General features: G+C 35.8%; 1 protein-coding gene across 21 annotated transcripts in view; it reads left to right on the top strand.

The window, feature by feature from the left end:
- TASP1 (taspase 1) overlaps positions 1-22,635 on the top strand; it is a 248,642-nt gene that overhangs the window by 26,104 nt on the left and 199,903 nt on the right. For 16 of the 21 annotated variants that reach the window (XR_013535126.1, XR_013535125.1, XM_078371367.1 and 13 more), the window contains one exon: positions 19,577-19,697. The exons of 2 other annotated variants lie outside the window; for them this stretch is intronic. Coding sequence is in view for 17 of the 19 variants with exons in the window: in XM_078371367.1 (XP_078227493.1) it covers positions 19,577-19,697 (121 nt within the window). In the remaining 2 variants the exon portion in view is untranslated. Of the gene's footprint in view, positions 1-2,752; positions 2,958-19,576; positions 19,698-22,635 lie in introns of all 21 variants that reach the window. 3 more of the 21 variants (XM_078371369.1, XM_078371368.1, XM_054255224.2) reach the window with 1 other exon arrangement.

Here is a 22,635-nt window from a genome sequence, read left to right as displayed (position 1 = left end):
AACCCTGCTGAAACTTATTGGATAAAGTTCATTAATTCTTGAAATTTTTACTCTTTATAAATGTAATATTAATTGGCTAAAACCTCAAACATAATATATAGCTCAGTAAAGCATGTCCTGATTGTTTATAATGGGAAAGTATTTGGATAAAAACGTTTTTATGTGACTGTTTGAGGATAAGTGTAAGAACAGAAGAACAGGCAGCATCGCTACAGAAATAATCTCATGTACCTTTTGTTTGATACATAGATGAAAATAGTCTTTCTGGCTTTAATTTTCAGTGATCTGTAAATGAATTTGCAAATATCTACTAATTTTCCTATATAAGGATTAACTTGAGTGTTTATAATGGCAAACCACCCTCTGCTGTGTGAGAACTGCATGTTTTCTGTGTTTTTGGCACAACATGTTCATATTCGCATGGGTATATAATAACTTCCCTGGAAATATTTTAAGTTGTAGTTAGCAACTACTTGCAAACTGGATATTAAATTGGATGATATGTCTAGTTTCTTTCTGACCTGGCTTTCTGTAGTTCCATGATAACAAATAATGTGACTTCCAGTTAGCTCCAGTTATGAAAATTCTGCTTCTTAGATCAATCTTGTACCAAAACTTAGAAGGAATTAATAATCCTCTTGTGATTTCTATGTTGTAGATCTCTATTATTGTTCATATTCTATAATTATTTAGTCATGGAAAACAAGGTTAATGCAGTTAAATTTACTACTAATAAACTTTTGCCGTAGTTGTACTTTCTTTTCATTGAGCATTTTTTCCTGAACTGAACTTAGTGCAGTACAATTGATAGATACACATCCTTTAAGCCCATCCTCTATATCCTAAAAGAAATGCAGAGAAACGGTGAATGGGCATGCTGGGAGAGAAGATGGAAGGGCAAGTCCTGGGTCTAGTAATTGTAATTTCATGGGCAGGGTACTTGAACAGATATCTGAGTTGGTTTCTCGTTACTGTTTATATGTTTACTAGAGACTTTTTCTTATGTAAACCCTGTTCATCTGAATGCCAGGATTTCCTCAAAATTTAATACTATTTTATGTCATATGCCTACTTTCTTGATCTTGAAGTCACTAACATTCATGGTGGGAATGGAAGAGTCAAGTTTTGCATATATGGGGGCTGGTTATCTAATTTATAGACAAATTCTAATCCTATAATTATTTTACCTGATAATCTCTGCTACTTTTGCATGTTGCCTGAATGTTTGTAGCCCTGCCTCCCATATACTTCTATGTATGGGGAATGTGTGTGTGTTTGCTACAAATTACTAGTTCTAAAAAGAATATCATGTTTTATCTTGTTAGGCTGTTTACCACTGCGTAAAGTTGTAGATGAAATTGTCTGTACTGATGATATTTGAGAAAGATACCATAACATTTTATGAGTTTTCTGATATTTTGACAAAAAATACCATGACTTCCTGTGGATTCTGAGTAGAAAGCTCATCTGACTCATTATTGAGAAGGAAAAAGGTATTTCAAATTTTATTTGTTGTAATCAGAAGATATGTGGCATTTCTGACCACTAATCTGGCTTTTTTAGTAAAGGTGAGTTGATATTTGGTAGTTAGACTGCAGTGCAGGTTAAATGGCTTACTTCTGTATTAATTGTTTCTTCTTTAAGTAGCAAGAGGTAATTCAAACTTTAAATATTTAAGCATCATAATAAAATTTGTTGTTAGGGCTGTCATTTGTTTCAAAGAGCTACTTTGCCTGAAACCTGTATTATGTGGAAAACTGAAGACTTATGCAAGCTTCGATTTTGCATCTGGAGATGCTTGAGACCTTCTTAATCTTACAAAGTGATGTAGGCCAGAGACTGCAAAAGAGACATTTCACAGATGTTTTGATTGGCCCATAGACTAGCTTTTAAAGATTGGAATTTGTTGTCAACATGTAAAAATGAAGAGACTAATATAAACATCTGGACTTCTAACTTCTCTTGGCAAAAATGAGGTCTAGCCACATGGAGCATGCGTTCTCCCAGGGCTGCAATCTGCCAGAGCTGAGTGACAGCTGCTGCTTTTGCCTGTAGGAGCTTGTGTAGTACTGTACTTCATTTTAAGGTACAGCTCGAAATAAGTCTTGGACAGAGATGCCAACTTTTGTCTTGTTGGAAGGGACTGGGAAATGAATGTATGGTTTAATGCTAGTTAAGTTAATGGTCTAGAGTTTGCCAACTGTTGTAATAGGGATTTCTACCAAACTAATCATAAAACTGGAATGAGATTTAGTTTTTCAGAATAGGAATTGGACTTAGATATTAACTTAATATTTTGAAAATGAACTTCAAATCAAACTAGACTTTTCAAAAAAAAATTCCTCATTGAAACAATTTGAACTAATGCCAAAGTATAGCGCTCCAAAGAATTTTGACCTGAAGCAAAGCAGATAAAAACACTCTGACCCAAATAAGGTTGAACCAAATTGTTTTTTTATTTACTTCTAGTCCCAGGAGTGAAATATTGTTTTTATTGTTTGTGATAAAGAACATACCGTAAGTCCAAGCATATTGCACTGATTTTCAGACTGTGCTGATAACTTTCTAAAGTATATTTAGCTTCCAACATCATTTGTCTTATCTTGATTGCATTATTTCTTAATGGAAATATAAGAAAAATCACTGGTGTGTGCTTAATATTTATAACTGTGTTTGAAATGATTACTCAGAAAGGTTTCTATGTCTATTTACCATTGACTGTCTCCCATTTTATTCATTTTTTTTTTTACAGTTCATCTAATTTTTCTCCAGGGTTGCATCCTAGCCCCAGAGGGTTAACTTTTGCAGTCTCTCATGGATCATTTGTAGCCTTTTTACTCCCAATATCCTCTGTGCTGTTGTTAATAGATGCTTTTACAAGCCCCCTCAAGATGAGGTTCATGGAAAATGTGAAGTTAAGCAGCGGATGGAGTTCATTTAAATTGGAGTTTCTTAAGGTGAGGGCTGGATCAGAATTGTTGGAGGTAGCTTATTTAAAAAAATGATGATTCCCTAGCCTTCAACTCACATGACCTGGACCAGAATCTTTGGGGATTGGAGTTTGGAAATTTTAATTCTTTGACCCTTTAAAAAAAACTTGGTGAGTTAATTGTGGATACATGCAGTCATAAGAAATAATACACAGAGATCCTTTGGACCCTTTAATTCACAATGGTAACAGTTTTTAAAAAAAATTTGCAATCTTATTTTAAAAAGTTTATAGTTTCAAAACTTTTTCATATGTATAGTATACATATGGAAAATTACTCACATTTATTTTAAGGGGACAGCTCCAGGAATTTTTTCAGAGTGAACATGGCCCTGTGTCACTAGCACCCAGTTCAGCAAACGGAAGATTTCTGCCCTTCAGAAGGCCCTTTGTGCCCCCTTCAGTTACCTCAGGGTACACCTGTTCCGACCTCTATTGCCATATGTTGGTCTTGCCTGTTTTAGAGCTTCACATAAATGGAATAATATGTATTCTTTTGTGTCTGCCTTTTTGGTTTAATTGAAGTGAAATTCATATAACACAAAATGAAGCATTTTAAAATGCATAATTCCATGGCACTAAAATGTTTACAGTATTGTAAAACTACCACTTTCAGTTCCAAACATTTTTGTCACCCCAAAGGAAACCTCATACTCATCAAGCAGTTGCTCTTCATTCTCCTATCCTCTGCCCCTTGTGGACCACCAGCCTGCGTTCTGTTCACAGATTTACCTATTCTGGATATTTCATATAAATGGAATCATGCCAATTATATGGCCTTCTCTGCCTGGCTTTTTTCAAATGTTTTTGAAGTTTGTTCACAGTGTAGCATGTATCAGTACTTAATATTTTGGAGGAGCAGTATTCAACATTATTCAGGTATCTTATCACAATTTGTTTCATTCCAAATCCATTCATCCATCGATGGACATTTGGGTTGTTTCTGCCTTTTGGCTATTGTGCATAGTGTTGCTGTGAATACTCTTGTATAAGTATTTGAGTAACTCTTTTCAATTTTTTTTTTTTTTTTTTTTGGGACAGAGTCTTGCTCTGTCTCCAGGCGCCAGGCTGGAGTGCAGTGGCGCGATCTTGGCTCACTGCAACCTCTTCCTCCCGGGTTCACACAGTTCTCCTGCCTCAGCCTCCGAAGTAGCTGAGACTACAGGTGTGCACCACCATGCCCAGCTAATTTTTGTATTTTTTAGTAGAGACGGGGTTTCACCGTGTTGGCCAGGATGGTCTTGATCTCTTGACCTCGTGATCCGCCCACCTCGGCCTCCCAAAGTGCTGGGATTACAGGGGTGAGCCACCGCACCCAGCCTTTTTTCAATTCTTTTGGGTATATACCTAAAAGGGAAATCGTTAGGTTATGTGGTAATTCTATGTTTAACTCTTTTTTTTTTTGAGACGGAGTTTCTCTCTTGTTGCTCAAGCTGGAGCAATGGCATCATCTCGGCTCACTGCAACCTCTGTCTCCCAGGTTCAAGCGATTCTCCTGTCTCAGTCTCCCTAGTAGCTGGGATTACAGGTGCCCACCACCATGCCCAGCTAAGTTTTAAGAATATTTTTAGGCCGGGCGTAGTGGCTCACACCTGTAATCCAAGCACTTTGGAGGCGAAGGTGGGTGGATATTACCTGAGGTCGGGAGTTCAAGAACAGCCTGACCAACATGGTGAAACCCCATCTTAAAAAAAAATAATAATAAATAAGAAAAAAAAAGAAAGTTATTTAAAAAAAAAAATATTTTTAGTACAGACAGGGTTTCATCAGGCTGGTTTTGAACTCCTGACCTTAAGTGATCTGCCTGCCTTGGCCTCCCAAAGTGCTAGGATTACAGGCATGAGCCACCATGCCCAGCCTATACTTAACTCTTTGTTGAATTTTTTCTATGGCAACTGAATGAACTCTTTTTACATTACCAGCTGCAATATACAAGGTTTTACTTTTTCTACATCCTTGTCAGTGCTTGTTATTTTCTGTTTTTGTCATCACAGCTGTCCTTGTGGATGTGAAGTAAAATCACTGTGGTTTCGATTTTCATTTCACTATTGACAATGATGTTGAATATATTAACGTGTGCCTGTAGCCATTTGTGTATCTTTTTTGTAGAAATGTTTTTAGTTGAGTCTATTCAAGTCTTTTGCCCATTTTTAATTTGCCTTTTTTTGGGTTGTTTTTAAATTTGGAGGTCTTTATATATTCTGTTGACTAGACTATTATACTTTTCTGTAAGTCTGAAATTATTTCAAAAAAAAAAAAGGAAAAATAAATTGGAACTACTGCTATAGTTTCTTGTCTCTTTTTAGTAAAAGCCCTCTGACCATCCCCATTACTCCTATTGCTTACCTGTTTTATTTTTTCACTCTTGTATTTATGGGTATCTGATATGTTATTTGATGAATTTAATTTCTTATTCTCTCCCTTAGCTAGAATTGAAGCTCCATGTAGGTAAAAATGTTTTTCTGTTTTGTTCCCTGCTATATCCCCATGATTTAGATCAAGGATTGGCCAACTGTGGCCTGAAAGCCAAATCTGGCGAGATGCATGGGTTTGAAAGGCCTGCAAACTAAGAATGATTTTCACTTTTTGAAATGGTTGAAACAAAATTAAAAGAAGAATAATATTTCATGATGCCAGAAAGTATATGAACTTCATATCTCAGTGTTCATAAATGAAGTTTAATTGAAACGCAGCCATGCTTATTTGTTCGTGTTTTCTCTGGCTGTTTTTGTGGTATAGTGGCAGAGTTGAGTAGTTGTAGCATTGTCTGTGTGGCCCACGAAGCCTGAAATAGTTAATAGATCTTGCCCTTTACAGAAAAGATTTGCCAGGCACATTGGTGCCCAATAAATATTTGTTGAATTAATGAATCTTAACCTATACTACCACAGAGGAATCTAAATTGGAAATCTTTTAACCATCCAGTTCTTGAAAATTTGAGCTTAATTGGCTGCTAAACAAACAAAAATCCCCAAATAATATTTCAGTTAGTAATACAGTTTCATTGGCCTCTGTTCATCCTATAAAAGAAAATTGATGTCGAGATACCAGAAAATTAGTAATTCTTAGAATAGTGCTAAGATAGGTATATTGTACATGTTTTACTGGTGTTAGTTTGAAAAAGAGTATAATGACATGGAGTACACATCCTGTTTTTGTAATTCTTTTTAAAAGATGCAAGAAAGTTCGTTTCAAAAGCTTTTCCCCCACTTTTCTCAGCTTTAAAAGAGTAAAGGTACCTGCTTATCATGAAGGTAGTAATTTAAATGATTTTTTTTTTTTTGAGATGGAGTTTTGCTCTGTCACCCGGCTGAACTGTGCAGTGGTACAGTCTCAGCTCACTACAGCCTTCACCTCCCAGGTTCAAGGTTCAAGGTTCAAGTGCATCTCCTGCCTTAGCCTCCCGAGTAGCTGAGATTACAGGCACACCACCACACCTGGCTAATTTTTGTATTTTTAGTGGAGATGGCGTTTTATCATGTTGGCCATGATGATGGCTGGTCACAAACTCAATTAAAATGATTTTGACAGGACACTTAATTTTTAACAAGAATTATATATTTTACTTTATTTCACATATCTAATTATGTATTTGTTGAATTTGCACTTGAGCGACAGAGTGTGTACAACATACTAGTAATTTCCTGTTAAAGTCTGACTTCTCCTTAAAGGAAGATTGGAAATTGGACAAACATAAATCATTTTGATTTTATAATGTGCCAATTTAGTTTTTGTACAGCATTTGAGAACTAAATTGTCTGGATCTTAAGAGCTGTTAATAGAGGTCTCATAATAGATCCTCAGAGGTACAGTATACCCTGTAGCCTTGTAAACAGCTCTTATTTTATTTTATGCTTTCAGCAAAGGGCGTTAAATGGGTAATATAAGTTGTGGTTTATAGTGAAAGAGTAATACTTTGCAGATCTTTGCCTTGGCTTGGGAGTTCCAAAAATTCATTAATAGGAAAGGGTTTTTATGTCGTGGTGGGAGAGCAGTTCCTGACTTGCCTCTTGGCCTTTCTGCCCTACTTTTGCTGGGTTGGTTAGTCAAAGGGTGTCTCATGTTTTAAAGGCTTGTCTCCTTGAAAAGTTATGAGTTAGCTTAAAATATATTTTTCTTTTAGAATTCCATCTTTTAGAAACAGAAAATATTATTGCCTGTGTTGTTTAATTTCTCTTGTTTTAATCATGAAAAGATTAGATTCTTAACACTCCATTACATTGTCCTGACATTTCTCTGTAGGAGCAACCAGTAAGAGTTAATAAGTATCAGCTTGCTTGAGGGGTTATAGCTCACAATAATTATTCTGTTTATGTTTAGTTATAATTAACTGCTATTCATTCATTCTGAAATGCTTATTGATTACCTACCTACCATATGCCAGGCATTGCCTTAGATATTGGGATATAACACCTAAAAAGACAAATTCTTATACTTAAGGGGCTTGTATTCTATTTGGAGAGACAGGCAAATAAAAATTATATATAATGTCAAGTAGTGGAAAGTGCCATAAAGAAAAATAAAATAGAGAAAAGAGAAAGGTTGTGACTAGCTGGGGAATGCTATTCTAGATGAGTCCTTAAGAGGAGCACTCTCTGATAAAGTTGTCTTTTGAACAGAGACATGAATTAATTGGGGGAGAAAGCCATGTGAAGATGTTGGGTAAGGGACTTCTTGGTTCAGAGGGAAAAGCACCCCGGTGTCCATTCATATTCCACTTAATTCTTCTTTATAGTACCAATCACCATGGGACCTCAGGTATTTATACATACATGTACATGCACACATGCACATGTGCACACACATACGCACATGCAGTCCATATTTATGGGCCCTCTTCTTTCACTGCAATCTCTCACCAAGCTCAACATCTCAAAGGAATGAATGAACAATAGATGTGACAGCCCTGAAGTAAGGGTGTTCTTGGTGAGCTTAGGAAATTGCAGTGTGGGTTGGAGTGCAGTAAGGGAGAAGAATAGGGGGAATAAATTGCAAGAGGGAGGTAAGTGTCAGATCATGTAGGACCTTGTAAATGTTGAAAATTAGGACTTTGGATTTGTTCTAAGTGTGATGGGAAACCATAGTAGGTTTATGAACAGAGAAGTGATAGAGTCTGACAGATTTTGAAAGGATCACTGGCTACTTAGTGGACATGATTATTAATTATATAAAATGAGTTACATAAGAAGCTCAGCAGATGACCACTTAAGTTTTTATATATTATTTTAAATAATTTAAATTTATTATTTTTTTTTTAGAGAAAGGTCTCACTCTGTTTCCCAGGCTGGAGTGCAGTTGTGCAATCATAGCTGAAGCAGTCCCCCAACCTCAGCCTCCAGAGTAGCTGGGACTACCGGTGTGCACCACCATGCCCAGCTATTTTTAAATAATTTTTGGAGAGATGGGGTCCTACTGTGGTGCCTAGGCTGATCTCAAAGTCCAGACCTTAAGTGATCCTCCTATCTCAGCCTCCCAAAGTGACGTTTATTGTTTATAAGGGGCAAGTTAGTATAGACTCATTAGTTTATGTCACGTAATAGGTATACTACTTTTTTGTCAGCTTTATTGGAGTATAATTTACATATAACAAAATTGATCAATTTTAAGTGTACAATCTGTTGAGTTTTGACAAATATATACAGTTGTATAACCACCAATATAATCATGATATATAACATTTCCATTACCCTCAAATTTCCCTCATACCTCTCTACAGTGAATCCTCTCCCTCAGTGGCCCCTGACAACCATTATCTGCTTTTTATCACTATAGTTCAGTCTTTTCTAGATTTTATTCTAAATAGAATTATATAATTTGTGATCTTTTGTGACTGGCTTCTTTCACTCATGTAATGCTTTTGAGATTCACTTATATTGTTGGGTGTATTAGGAATATAAATATATATGTCTTTATGTAGATTTTATGTGAATTTATCTGAACATATGCTTTCATTTCTCACAGATAAAAGAATTGCTGAGTCTATGTTACAGATATGCTTAACTTTAAAGAAAACTGCTGGCCGGGCGTGGTGGCTCACGCCTGTAATCCAAGCACTTTGGAGGCCAAGGTGGGTGGATCACCTGAGGTTGGGAGTTCAAGACCAGCCTGACCAACGTGGTGAAACCCCGTCTTAAAAAAAAAAAAAATAATAATAATAAAAAGAAAACTGCTGAAGAATTTGCCATTTGCATTCTCACTAGGAATGTATAATTCATTCAGATTTCCATGGATCTGCAGTTTTTGCCAATACTTAGTTTTGTCAATCTTTTAAATTTTTAGTGGTTATATAATGCTATTTGGTGGCTTTAATTTGCATTTCCCTAATGACTACTGTTAATGAAAAAATTATTTATGGTCCTCGTGAAAGGTGGCAAGACAGACTTTATTCAAGGGAGGAACTATTGTGATAGCTATAGGACCCACTGCTGTATTAGTTTCTTTCGTGTTGCTGTAAAGCAGTACCCGAGGATGGATAATTTATAAAGAAAAGACATTTATTTGGCTGTTGGTTCTGCAGGTTGTACAAGTATGGCACCAGCTTCAGCTCAGCTTCTGGTGAGACATCATGAGGTTTAAAATCACGGTGGGAGGCAAAGGAGGAGTTGTTGTATCACATGGTGAGAGAGGGAACAAGAAAGAGAGGGAAGAGATGGTAGGCTCTTTTAAAAAACCACATCTCACATGGACTCATACAGTGAAAACCTACTCTTTACTTCGAGAACAGCACCAAGCCATTTATGAAGGATCCACCCCCATGACCCATATACCTCCTGCTAAGCCCACCTCCAACGTTGGAGGTTACATTTCAACACAAGATTTGAAGGAAACAAAACATTCAGACCATGTCAGCTGCTGTGGGATTTTGCAGTGAGGGAGAGAGGTTGGGCTCAACTCTGAATACAGCATGGACAAGTGGGAGTTTATAGTTAAAAAACTGTGTGGGGGGTCAGTGGTTGGAAAATGACTAAGAGGAAACATCACGGGTAAGAGGAGATTTTAAGTAAATCCATCTAACTGGATTCTTACTGGAAACCGACCACAGTGATCAGATGTCACTTGAGGGATGGTGGAGAATGAGGAATCTGATTAAATGTTGAGGGTGACCAGATATCAAGGGTGGGAGTATCTTGTCTGATTTAGCAAGATTCTTATTAAAATTGAACATTGCAGAGGTAAACATGGAAATTCAGAAGTCTAGCCCAGTTAAAAAATAGTTCAGGGGAATTTGAATAGAGTTTGGTCAATAAGAGACTCTTTGTGGCTAATGATGCTGAGCATGTTTTCATGCGTTATTTTGCGATGTTTATAAAACCTTGCCCCTGCTGGGTATGGTGGCTCACAGCTATAACCCCAGCACTTTGGGAGGCTGAGGTGGGTGGATCACCTGGGGTCAGGAGTTCGAGACCAGTTTGGCCAACGTGGTGAAACCCCGTCCCTACTAAAAATACAAAAATTAGCTTGGCGAGGTGGTGGGCACCTGTAATCCCAGCTATTCAGGAGACTTAGGCAGGAGAATTGATTGAACCTGGGAAGTGGAGGTTGCAGTGAGCCAAGATTGAGCTATTGCACTCCAGCCTGGGCAACAAGAGCAAAACCCTGTCACAAACAAACAAACAAACAAACAGTTTGCCTCATAAAACTTTGCATTGTTTGTCTGAGTTATATGGATTTTTAAAAATAAATTCTGGATAGAAGTCCTTTTAAGAGAGAGATATATATATAACTTATTAAGATTTTCTTCAATATTTTATTTATATAGAAATACTTAAAAAATGAAGTAGCACCATTACTTAAGTTTTATCTTTATCATGTAGAACTTTAAATGTCAGAAAAAGAAAACTCTTGATACAATTTCCAATCTTGTCTCAGCAAATATTAGTATTTGGCCATGAGGTTAAAGACCTTTTATCATAAAAGAAAGTATACTTTGTTTTTGTTTTTGTTTTTTTTTTTTAATTTTTTATTGGATTATAGGTTTTGGGGTACATGAGCAGAGCATGCAAGACAGTTGCGTAGGTACACACATGGCAGTGTGCTTTGCTTTTCTTCTCCCCTTCACCCACATTTGGCATTTCTCCCCAGGCTATCCCTCCCCACCTCCCCCTCCCACTGGCCCTCCCCTTTTCCCCCCAATAGACCCCAGTGTTTAGTACTCCCCTTTCTGTGTCCATGTGTTCTCATTTTTCATCACCCACCTATGAGTGAGAATATGCGGTGTTTCATTTTCTGTTCTTGTGTCAGTTTGCTGAGGATGATGTTTTCCAGATTCATCCATGTCCCTTTGCTCAGTAAAGTACATTTAAGCTCAAGTAACGTCACCTACAGATACATAAACAAGTGGTAAACAAATGTATTAAAATATAAATACTAAAACTGTACTGGTGCAACAGAATTTTTGTAACTTGCACTGAATTCTATGTAAATGTTAGCATCTACCGTTCTTTTTGACATGTTTATATATTTCCATTTTTGTTATAATATAAAATAAAATTATGTTTTATATCACTGAACAGAAAATATCCTGGGTGAAGCAGATCTAGAAGACTTGTCTGAACCAGTAAAATCTTCATCCCAACAGAGTACTGTTCAAAGCATTAAACATTTTATGATTTGTAATTCTGTCACAACTGTGTGATTATTAAAATAATACAGAGTTCTTTGCCATAAGGCCATACTAAAAATAAAAAGATTTAACCCAGCTACAAAAAAGTTTACTGAAAGATACATGTTTTATAACATTATTCTCCAAGGCTGTGGCTTGATTTTTCTTTACCAAACTTACTTACTTTATTTATTTAAATATTTTTTGAGACAGGGTCTTGCTGTGTCTCCCAACCTGGAGTGTGGTGACATGATCATGGCTCATTGCAGCCTTGACCTCCCAGGCTCAATTGATCCTCCCACCTCAGCCACCAGAGTAGAGGGGACTACAGGCACGTGCCACCATGCTTGGCAAAGTTTTGTATTTTTTTGTAGAGACTGAGTTTCATCATTTTTCTCTTTAACTGCTGGATTCAAGCTGTCCTCCCGCCTTGACTTCCCAGAGTGTTGGGATTACACGCCTCACCCATTTTTCTTTCTTTTGTTGTTTTTGAAATGGAGTCTCACTCTTATCTCCCAGGCTAGAGTGCAGTGGCATGATCTCAGCTCACTGCAACCTCCACCTTCCGGGTTCAAGTGATTCTCCTGCCTCAGCCTCCTGAGTAGCTGGAATTACAGATGTGCAGCACCATGCCCAGCTGCTTTTTGTATTTTTAGTAGAGAGGAGGTTTTACCATGTTGGCCAGGCTGGTCTTGAACTCCTGACCTTTGGTGATCCACTACCTCAGCCTCCCAAAGTGCTAGGATTACAGGCATGAGCCACCATGCCTGGCCTCATTTTCCTTTAATAAACTTATTTTAGAACAGTTTAGAGATTTATAAAACAATTGTGAAGATAGTTTAGAGCAGGGGTCTGCAACCCCAGGGCCCTGGACCGGTATCAGTCTGTGTCCTGTTAGGAACTGCGCCACACAGTAGGAGATGAGTGGTGGGTGAGTGAGTGTTACTGCCTGAGCTCTGCTTCCTGTCAGATCAGTGGTGGCATTAGATTCACATAGCAGTGGGAGCCCTATTGTGAACTGTGCATGCGAGGGATCTAGGTTGCGCACTTCTTATGAGAATCTAATGCCTGACACTGAGGTGGAACAGTGTCATTCTAAAACCATTCCCCACCCTGTCCATAGAAAAATTGTCTTCCACAAAACTGGTCCAAGCAGTGCCAAAAAGGTTGGGGACCACTGGTTTAGGAATTCTCGTATACTAATATCCATTTTCCCTAATTAGCATCTTAATTAGCAGATACATTTGTCATAATTAACAAACCTACATTATTAACTGACATCTATACTTCATTCGGATTTTCCTAGTTTTTGCCTAATGTCTTTTTTCTGTTCCAGGATTCCATCCAGGATACGACATTACATTTTTAGTTGTCATGTCTCTTGGCTGTGATAGTTTCTCAGACTACCCTTGTTTTTCATGACTATAACCTTTTTGAGTAGTACTAGTCAAGTGTTTTGTGGTGTGTCCCTCAATTGAGATCTGTATGATGTTTTTGTCATGATTAGAATGGGGTTATGGGTTTTTAGGTGGAAGACCTTAGAGATAAATTGTTATTCTCATCGTACGATATCAAGGGTACATATTATGACCATGACTTACCACTTTTGTTGTTGACTTCTGTTACATACCTTACACAGTGTAGTGTTTGCTAGGTTTTTCCACTGTAAAGGTAATCCTTTTGTTCCCCTACACATATACTGTATTCTTCAGAAGGAAGTCAGTATACGTACCTCACACTTAAGGAGTAGGGAGTTATGCTTCACATTCCTTTTTTTTGAGATGGAGTTTTGCTCTTGTTACCCAGGCTGGAGTGCAATGGCGCGATCTCCGCTCACCGCAACCTCCGCCTTCTGGGTTCAAGCAATTCTTCTGCCTCAGCCTCCCGAGTAGCTGGGACTACAGGCAAGCACCACCATGCCCAGCTAATTTTTGTATTTTTAGTAGAGACGGGGTTTCACCTTGTTGACCAGGATGGTCTCGATCTCTTGACCTCGTGATCCACCCACCTTGGCCTCCCAAAGTGCTGGGATTATAGGCGTGAGCCACTGTGCCTGGCCTGCTTTACCTTCTAGGGCATGGAGTACTAATAGTTTTGGAATTCTTTTGCAAAAAGGATTTTCCTTTTCCCCCTATTTAGTAATGAATTTATATCAGTATGGACTCATGAATATTTATATTTTATCCTTTTAGTTATAGTCTAATACTGCTTTATTTATTTAATTATTTTGTTTCTCAGATTGTTTCTGCTTTGGCCATTGGGAGCTCTTTCAGTTGGCTCTTGTGATGCTTTGATATATCCCCATCATTGTGAGTTCTTTTTTTTGGACAGTTCCTTACTTTCTGGTAGTATAAGATGCTCCAGACTCTTTTTCTTTCTTTCTTTTTTTTTTTGTGAGTGACAGCACTGTCTCACTGTGTTGTCCAGGTTGGTGGAGTACAGTGGCATGATCACAGATGACTGTAACCTCAGCCTCCTGGGCTCAAGCCATCCTCCCACCTCAGCCTCTCAGTAGCTGGGACTATATGCTTGGCTAACTTTTGTATTTTTTTTTTTTTTTTTTCTTTTTTAGAGATGGGGTTTTGCTATGTTGCCCAGGCTGGTCTCGAAGTCCTGAGCTCAAGTGATTCTCCTGCCTGGGCCTCCCAGAGTGTTGGGGTTACAGGCATGAACCACCACACCCAGCCAGTTTTATCTTGTACATTTCTTGCTTCCGTCCTAGAATCAGCCATTTCTCCAAGGAATACTGGTTACCTTATTGGAGAATAATATTAGAATCCAAGGCTTGGGTGCTAGGTGTGCTCTTTGCTACTGGAGTATCATTGTTTATAGGGCCTCTCAGCTGACAGAGCAAGGAAATATATGTTTTTATACTAACCTATGTTAGTACAAAACATTTGTACATATGTGTGCGTGCGCGCGCGCGTGTGTATTTAAAATGGCTTTTTCTTTTTTTTTTCTTTTTTGAGATGGAGTTTCACTCTTGTTGCCCAGGCTGGAATGCAATGGTGAGATCTTGGCTCACCACAACCTCTGTCTCCCGGGTTCAAGCGATTCTCCTGCCTCAGCCTCCCAAGTAACTGGGATTACAGGCACTTGCCATAACACCTAGCTAATTTTTTGTATTTTTAGTAGAGATGGGTTTCTCCAGGCTGGTCTCAAACTCCCAACCTCAGGTGATCTGCCCACCTCACTGCTGGGATTACAGGTGTGCCACCTCGCCCAGCTGCTTTTTCTTAATAATTGCTTTTGATAAAAGTAATTGATAAAATTCAGTTTGTTTTTTTCTTGTATAATTTATGTTTTTCTGTGTAAGAAATCCTTGCCTAATGTAAGGACACAACACTTTATTCTATTTTTTCTTTTACAGTGTTTATAAGTTTAGCCCCTACATGTAAAGTGTATGGTCCTTTTCAAAAACAAATTTTCCTAAATACTAGTGTGAGGTAAATGTCTTTTATTTTCTTTATATATTTTTCTAGTACAATTTCTTGAAAATATTATTCTTTCTCCATTGAATTGCCTTGCCACCTTTGGCAAAAATTGACCATTTCTGTGTGTGTCTATTTCTGGACTCTATTCCATCTCTTTCATCTATATATCTAAATTTATGTCAATACCACACTCTTGAAATCTTGAAATCAGGCAATGTGAGTCTCTAAAGTTCTTTTCCAGAAATTTCTTTGCTCTTTTAGTTCCTTTGCATTTACATAAGTATTTAAAAACTGACTTGTCAATCTTTATAAGAAAAGAAAGCCTGCTGGAATTTGTATTGGGATTGTGATGAACCTGTTGATCAATTTAATAATATTGAATTTTCCAATTCATGAATATGGTATTTCTCTCCACTCATTGAGATTTATAAACATTTCCCTCAAGATTATTTTGTGGTTTCCAGTGTACAGATCTTGTATATATTATGTTTATTCCTAAGTATTTCATGTTTTGATGCTATGATAATTGGTATTAAAAACATTTAATTTCCAATAGTTTGTTGCTACTATATAGAAAAAAGTTTTTATTTACATTTTGATCTTGTATCCTATGGGCTTACTAACTGAGTGGTTCTCTTAGCTTGTTTTTAAAATGGAGACAAACAAATATAGGAATAGCTGTTTGTTTTTCATAAATAAGTTTTTATGTGGTTGAGAAGGTTGAGAAAGTTCCCTTGTATTCCAGGATCTTCTTTTTTTTTAAATCACAAATGGATGTTAGGATTTAGTCAGCTGCTTTATCTGTATCTACTAAGATGATCATATGGTTTTTCCCTTAATACAGAAATCAGCCTTGTATTTCTGGGGTAAAATGCTACTTGGTTATGATGTATTATCATTTTTGAGTTAATTAGGTTAAGGAAATTATCTTCTATTCCTAGATTTCTGAGAGTTTTTAACATTGTGAATGGATACTGAATTATTTTAGGGTGTTTTTGCAGTAACTATTGATATAATCATATGTTTTTTTTCTACTCTGTTAATTGATTTTCTAATATTGGACTAGTCTTGTATTATTGGGATGTATCCCAGTTGGGTATAATATGTTATTCTTTTTATATATTGCTGGATTCAATTTGTTAATATTTTGTTAAGGATTTTTGCATGTATATTCAAGGGGGATAATATTCCTTATTCTGAAGAAATTCATAGCATTCAGTGTTTATTTTCCCATGTTTAGTTTTCCAAATAAACTGTAGTATCACTTTATCAAAATAAAAAAAAAGGAAGATCTCAAATCAATTATTTAATCTATCATTTTAAGAAACTAGAAAAACAGAAACATGTCATATCCAAAGTAACCAAAAAGGAAAAAAAATCATAAAGATGAGAGTAGAAATCAATGAAATAGAAAACAGAAAGTCAACCAAACCAAGAGTTAAGTTAGTTCTTTAAAAAGATTAATAAAATTTATAAACATCAAGCCAGACTGATTAGGAACTTAAAAGAAGAGTCACACATCACTAATATTAGCAATGAGAAGAAGGGATGTTTTGATATATTTTTGGTAATATCTTCTCATATGCTTTTACTTTTAGCTATCTATGCTTTTATATTTAAGTTAAGCTTCTTGTAAAGTTTTCTGAGTCAATAAGCTTCTATTCAAGTGCTAAGACAGTTTGAATTTAATGTAATTGTTGACATGGCTGCGTATAAAGTGATCATCTTGTTATTTTCTATTCCGTTTATCTCTACTTAGTTCTTATTTCTTCTTTTTATGCTATCTTTTGAGGATTAAAAAAAAATTATTTTTTCCTCCACTTTTGTCCTATTAGCTATGCTTTTATTTTTTAGTAGTTGATCTACCATTTGCAAAATATGTTTTTGGATTATCACAGTCTACTTTCAAATTATGTTAATATTATACACCTTCATGTATAATGTCAGAAGCTTGTAACAATACACTTCTATTAATTCCCCACAATCTTTTTGCTACTTGTGCCCTATAGTTTGTACCTGTGTATGTTATAAACCCCATGATACATTGTTATTATTTTTGCTTTAAACAATTATTTGAAACACTTAGAAAATGAGATAAAAGTTCTTTGTATCTTACCACTTATTTAGAATATTAATCACTTTCATTCCTGTCTCACTCTGTCACCCAGGCTGGAGTGCCGTGGCTCGTGATCTTGACTTGCTACAACCTCCGCCTCCTGGGTTCAAGCATTTCTCATGCCTCAGCCTTCTGAGTAGCTGAGATTACAGAAGTTTACCACCATGCCTGGCTAATTTTTGTAGTTTTAGTAGAGACAGGGTGTCACTGTGTTGGCCAGGCTGGTTTTGAACTCCTGGCCTCAAGTCATCCACCCACCTCAGCCTCCCCAAGTTCTGGGATTACGGGCGTGAGCCACCATGCCTGGCCACATTTTTCTATTTTTAAAATTGATTTTTATTTATTTAGTTTTTAGAAATAGGGTTTCACTTTTTTGCCCAGGCTGAATGCAGTGGCATGAACATCTTTTCATGCACTTGCTGTTGGTTTATAGATCTTATTTGGAGAAATGTTAGTTCATATTCTTTTCCCATTTTTAAATTGCGTTGTCTTTTTATTTTAGAGTTGTAGAATTTTTAAAAATATATATTCTGGATATGAGCCCCTTATTTGATACATGACTTGTAATTATTTTCTTCCTTTTTTTCCCCTACTTTATGGTGTTCTTTGAAATTAAAGTTTTAAATTTTTATGAAGTCCTGTTTACCTAGTTTTTTCTTTGGTTTGTGTTTTTGTGTCAAATACAAAACTATTTTGTTATCCAAGATTATGAACATTTGTCTTCATGCTTTCTTTGAAGAGTTATGTAGTTTTAGCTCTTACATATAGGCCTTTGATCCAGTTTGAGTTAATTTTTGTATATGGTGTGAGATAGGGGTCCAACTTCATTTTCTTACATATGGATATCTAATTGTTTCAGTGCCATTTATTGAAAAGATTATACCTTCTTTATTGAATTTTGTGGCAACCTTGTTGAATTGATTATAAGGGTGTATTTCTAGATTCTCAATTATATCAATTTATATATCTATCCTTAGCTATATATCTGTATTACACTGTCTTGATTACTTTAGTTGTATAGTAAGTTATAAAACCTAGAAGTATGAGTCCTTTATTTCTGTTCTTTTCAAGATTGTTTGGTTATTATGGGTCTCTTGAATTTCCATATAAATCTTAAGATCAGCCTGTCAATTTCTGCCAAAATGTAGCTAGGATTTGATAAGGGATTACTTTGAATTACATCAGTTTGGGGAATATTGCAAATTGTAACAACATTAAGCCTTCTGGTCCATGTACTTAGAATGTTTTTCCATTTATTTAGGTATTGAATTAAACATTTTTTTCAATGTATTTTATAGTTTTTAGTGTACAAGTCTTATACTTTTTAAAAATGTATTTCTATTTTATTGTTTTTGATATTATTGTAAATGAGATTTTTTTGATTTCATTTTGAGATTGTTTATTGCTAATATATAAAAATTCAATTGATTTTTACGTATTGATCTCATATCCTGCAATATTCCTGAACATTAATTCTAATAGTTTTTTTAGTGGAGTCTTTAGGATTTTCTATATACAGGATCATGTTATCCTGAAACAGAGACAATTTTACTTCTTCCTTTTGAATCTAGATGCTTTCTTTTTTCTTTTTGTCTGATTATCTGGTTAGATTGTACAATATATTGGTGAATAGGTACTGAGAGTGGATATCCTTGTCTTGTTCCTGACCTTAGGGGAAGGCATCATCCAGTCTTTCACTATTAATTATGTTAATTGTGGACTTTTTTTTGTGTGTGTGTGCGTGATCCTGGTGTACTAGAGCCTTGATATCCCAGGCTCAAGTGATCCTCCAACCTCAGCCTCCTGAGCAGCTGGGACCACAGATGCATTCTACCATGCCTGGCTAATTTTTAATTTTTTGATATAGATGGTGTCTTACTTTGTTGCCCAGGCTGGTCTTGACTAGCTAGGCTCAGGTGATCTTCCCACCTGGGCCTCCCAAAGTGTTTGATTCCAGGTGTGAGCTACTGTGCCTGGCCTGGCCGTTTCATTAATCCCCTTTATCAAATTAAAGAAGTTGCCTTATCTGTTTTTCTGTTTTTCTTATGAAAGGGTGTTGGATTTTGTCAGATACCTTTTTTCTGTGTTTCTTCATATGATCATGTTTTTCCCTGTATTTTATTAATACAGGGTATTATTACATGGATTTTCAGATATTAAATCAATCTTGTTTTCCTCTGGCTTGTGATATTCAGTCTCTTTTATATTTTGCTGGATTTGGTTTGCTGGTATTTCTTTGATGACTTTTTTTTAAATCAATATTTACAAAGCATATTGATCTGTACTTTCCTGCTGATATCATTGTCATGTTTGACATCATATGATGAGTTGGGAAGTATTCTCTTACCTTCTAGTTTTTAGAAGATTTCATGAAGGACTGGCATTAATGCTTTTTTAAGACTAACGATATTTTAATTTTTGTTTTTGTCTTTTAGGATTCTCCTTTTACAAATGCAGGAATGGGATCTAATCTAAATCTGTTAGGTGAAATTGAGTGTGATGCCAGCATAATGGATGGAAAATCCTTAAATTTTGGAGCAGTTGGAGCACTGAGTGGTATGTGGGCATTATGACCTACTATCCTTGGAAGACTATGCACATGACCATTTCATGCCTTCTAAAGATGATTGCAGTCTTTCTCACCATTCCTGCTTGGAATAGTGTTTAAAACAAATGTTCTTTTTTTAAAAATTGAATTTAAGACATAAAATCTTAATTGTAAGTAGTTTTTGATTAGAATTTGATCATTATCCTCTATTCCTTTGAGAGATTAGAGACATTTAAGACCTGATTTAGAATATTAACTTTAAAATTTGAAATACACATTATATTTTTTGTTGTAAAAAATTTCAAGTAATATAAATACAATTTACCTTTGATCCTCTAAATCTTTTCTTTCTCATTTCCTTTCCCCATGGGGTTTAGCCAGTAAAAATACAGTGCTTTTATCTATATTTTTATATAGAATCACAGTTTTATCTTGTGCTTGTATTTGTTTTCTTAAAAAATAAATGTGTTAATTATAAACTTTTTAGATTTAAATATAATATTTTGGAGATTTTTTCCACATCAATACATAAAAGATATGTCTCTTGTTTTATAATTCATTTATTTTTAAACAAAATATATGTGAAATGTGTTTTATATGTACAGCTTCATGAATTTTTAGATGTTTACAGCCACATAAGTTACCACTTAAATCAAGACATTAAACATTTCCATGTCAAAATGTAGAATATTTTCATAATCCTGGAAGGACACTTCTCCTTGGTCCATACTTCTTGTGCTCTCTTCCCTCATGCTAACTTTGGGTACCACAGATTAATCTGCCTGTTCCTAAAATTTACATGTATGTAATCATACACTTCTGTGTTTGTTTTCTTTTGCTTAATGTTATGCCTGTGAAATGGATCCATGTTTTGTGTTGCTAGATTTTTACTTTTTACCACTTAATAGTATTTTATTGAGTATACCGTAACTTATGTATTTACTCCTCTTTTAATGGACATATGAAGTTTCCAGTTTTTTACTTTTATGAGTAAAGCATCAGTGAATATTATTTTACATGTCTTTTTTTTTGAGATAGAGTCTCACTCTTATCTCCCAAGCTGGAGTGCCTTGGTGCGATCTGCGCTCACTGCAACCTCTGCCTCCTGGGTTCAAGTGATTCTCCTGCCTCAGCCTCCCAGGTAGCTGGGATTATAGGCACCCACCACAATGCCCAGCTAATTTTTGTAGTTTTAATAGAGATAGGGTTTCACCATGTTGGCCAGGCTGGTCCTGAACTCCCGACCTCAAGTAATCTGCTGGCCTCCCAAAGTGCTGGGATTACAGGTGTGAGCCAACATGCCTGGCCATATATGTACTACTTTAGGTACATATGCATATATGTTTTGTTTTAATAGACACTGCTGGTTTTCAAACATAATTGTTGCAATTTAGATTCCCGCTGGCAGTGTAGGAGCATTTCAGTTACTCTGCATCTTTGCCAATTTTTGGTATTATTATTATTATTTTTAAAATTCAGCCATTTTGATATATGTGTAGTGGTATTATTGTTTCAATTTGAGGTTTCCCAGTGACTTATAAGAACCTTTTCATATGGTTATTGACCATTTAGATATCCTTGTTGAGAAATGCATGTTGGCATCTTTTGCAGATTTTTATTTGCTTATATATTTCATTGATTTGTTGGAGTATTTTATATATTTTACATGCAAATATATAAATAGCTTTGTAAGATACTTGTATTATGGATATCTTCTCCCAGTCTGTGGCTTGCCTTTGCAGTCTCTTAATGCTGTCTTTTGATGAATAGAAGTTTTTGATTTTAATAAAATTTAAGTTAGCAGCCTTTTCTTTTGTGATTAACTCTTTGTATTTTAAGAAGTTTTTCAGGCTGGGCGTGGTGGCTCAAGCCTGTAATCCCAGCACTTTGGGAGGCCGAGGTGGGTGGATCACGAGGTCAGGATATCGAGACCATACTGGTCAACATGGTGAAACCCCGTCTCTACTAAAAAAAAAAAAAAAAAAAATACAAAAAATTAGCTGGGCACGGTGGTGCGTGCCTGTAATCCCAGCTACTCAGGAGGCTGAGGCAGGAGAATTGTCTGAACCCAGGAGGCAGAGGTTGCGGTGAGCCGAGATCGTGCCATTGTGCTCCAGCCTGGGTAACAAGAATGAAACTCCATCTCAAAAAAAAAAAAAAAAGAAGTTTTTGCTTGCTCAAACATATGAGGATAGTCTTCATTCTTTTCATTCAGTAATTTTATTGTTTTTATCCTTCACATTTAGCTTTCTTATCAAACTCAGATTAATTTTTGAATATATAACATAGGGGTCAACATTTATTTATTTATTTTCTCATATGGATATCCAAATGGTCTATTGCCCTCTATTGAAAGGAAGTCTTTTCCTCACAGAATAGTGTTGGGAAATTAGATGACTGTATGTATGATAGTTTGTTTCTGTACCATGTTATGGCTGCTTCCATAAAATGAGTTGGAGATTTTTTTCCCATTCTTTGAAAAGGTTTGTATATAACTGGAATAATTTCTTTTTTAAAAGAATTAAAACAATTTTTGTTTCAAAGAATTTATAAATTGTTTCAAATTAATGGGGTTTTCTTTGGGGAAGTTTTAAAAAGTAGGATTCAATATTTTTAAATTTATATGATTATATTTTCTTTTTCATGTGCATTTTTCTGGGGATTAGACTATTTCATATGAGTTGTCAAGTTTATTAGCCTAAAAACGTTTTAGTTAGCTTTCTCTATTGATTTCTAGTTCAATTCCACTATGGCCAGAGAATATACTGTGTGCAGAAACAATCCCTTGAAGCTTTTAGAGACTTGCTGTATGGCCCAGCTTATAGTGTGTTTTGGTAAATTTGCATGTTAACTTCAAATTTAACATGCAGTGGGTGCAGTGCTCTGTATGTGTCACTTAGGTCAATTTGGTTATTTATTTGTTTTGGTCTTTTATATCCTTTCTCT

Source organism: Callithrix jacchus, chromosome 5, assembly GCF_049354715.1.
Source record: "Callithrix jacchus isolate 240 chromosome 5, calJac240_pri, whole genome shotgun sequence".
Classification (NCBI taxonomy): domain Eukaryota; kingdom Metazoa; phylum Chordata; class Mammalia; order Primates; family Cebidae; genus Callithrix; species Callithrix jacchus.
Note: the sequence above shows the minus strand (reverse complement) of the source record. Positions and strands in the feature narration are given on the sequence as shown.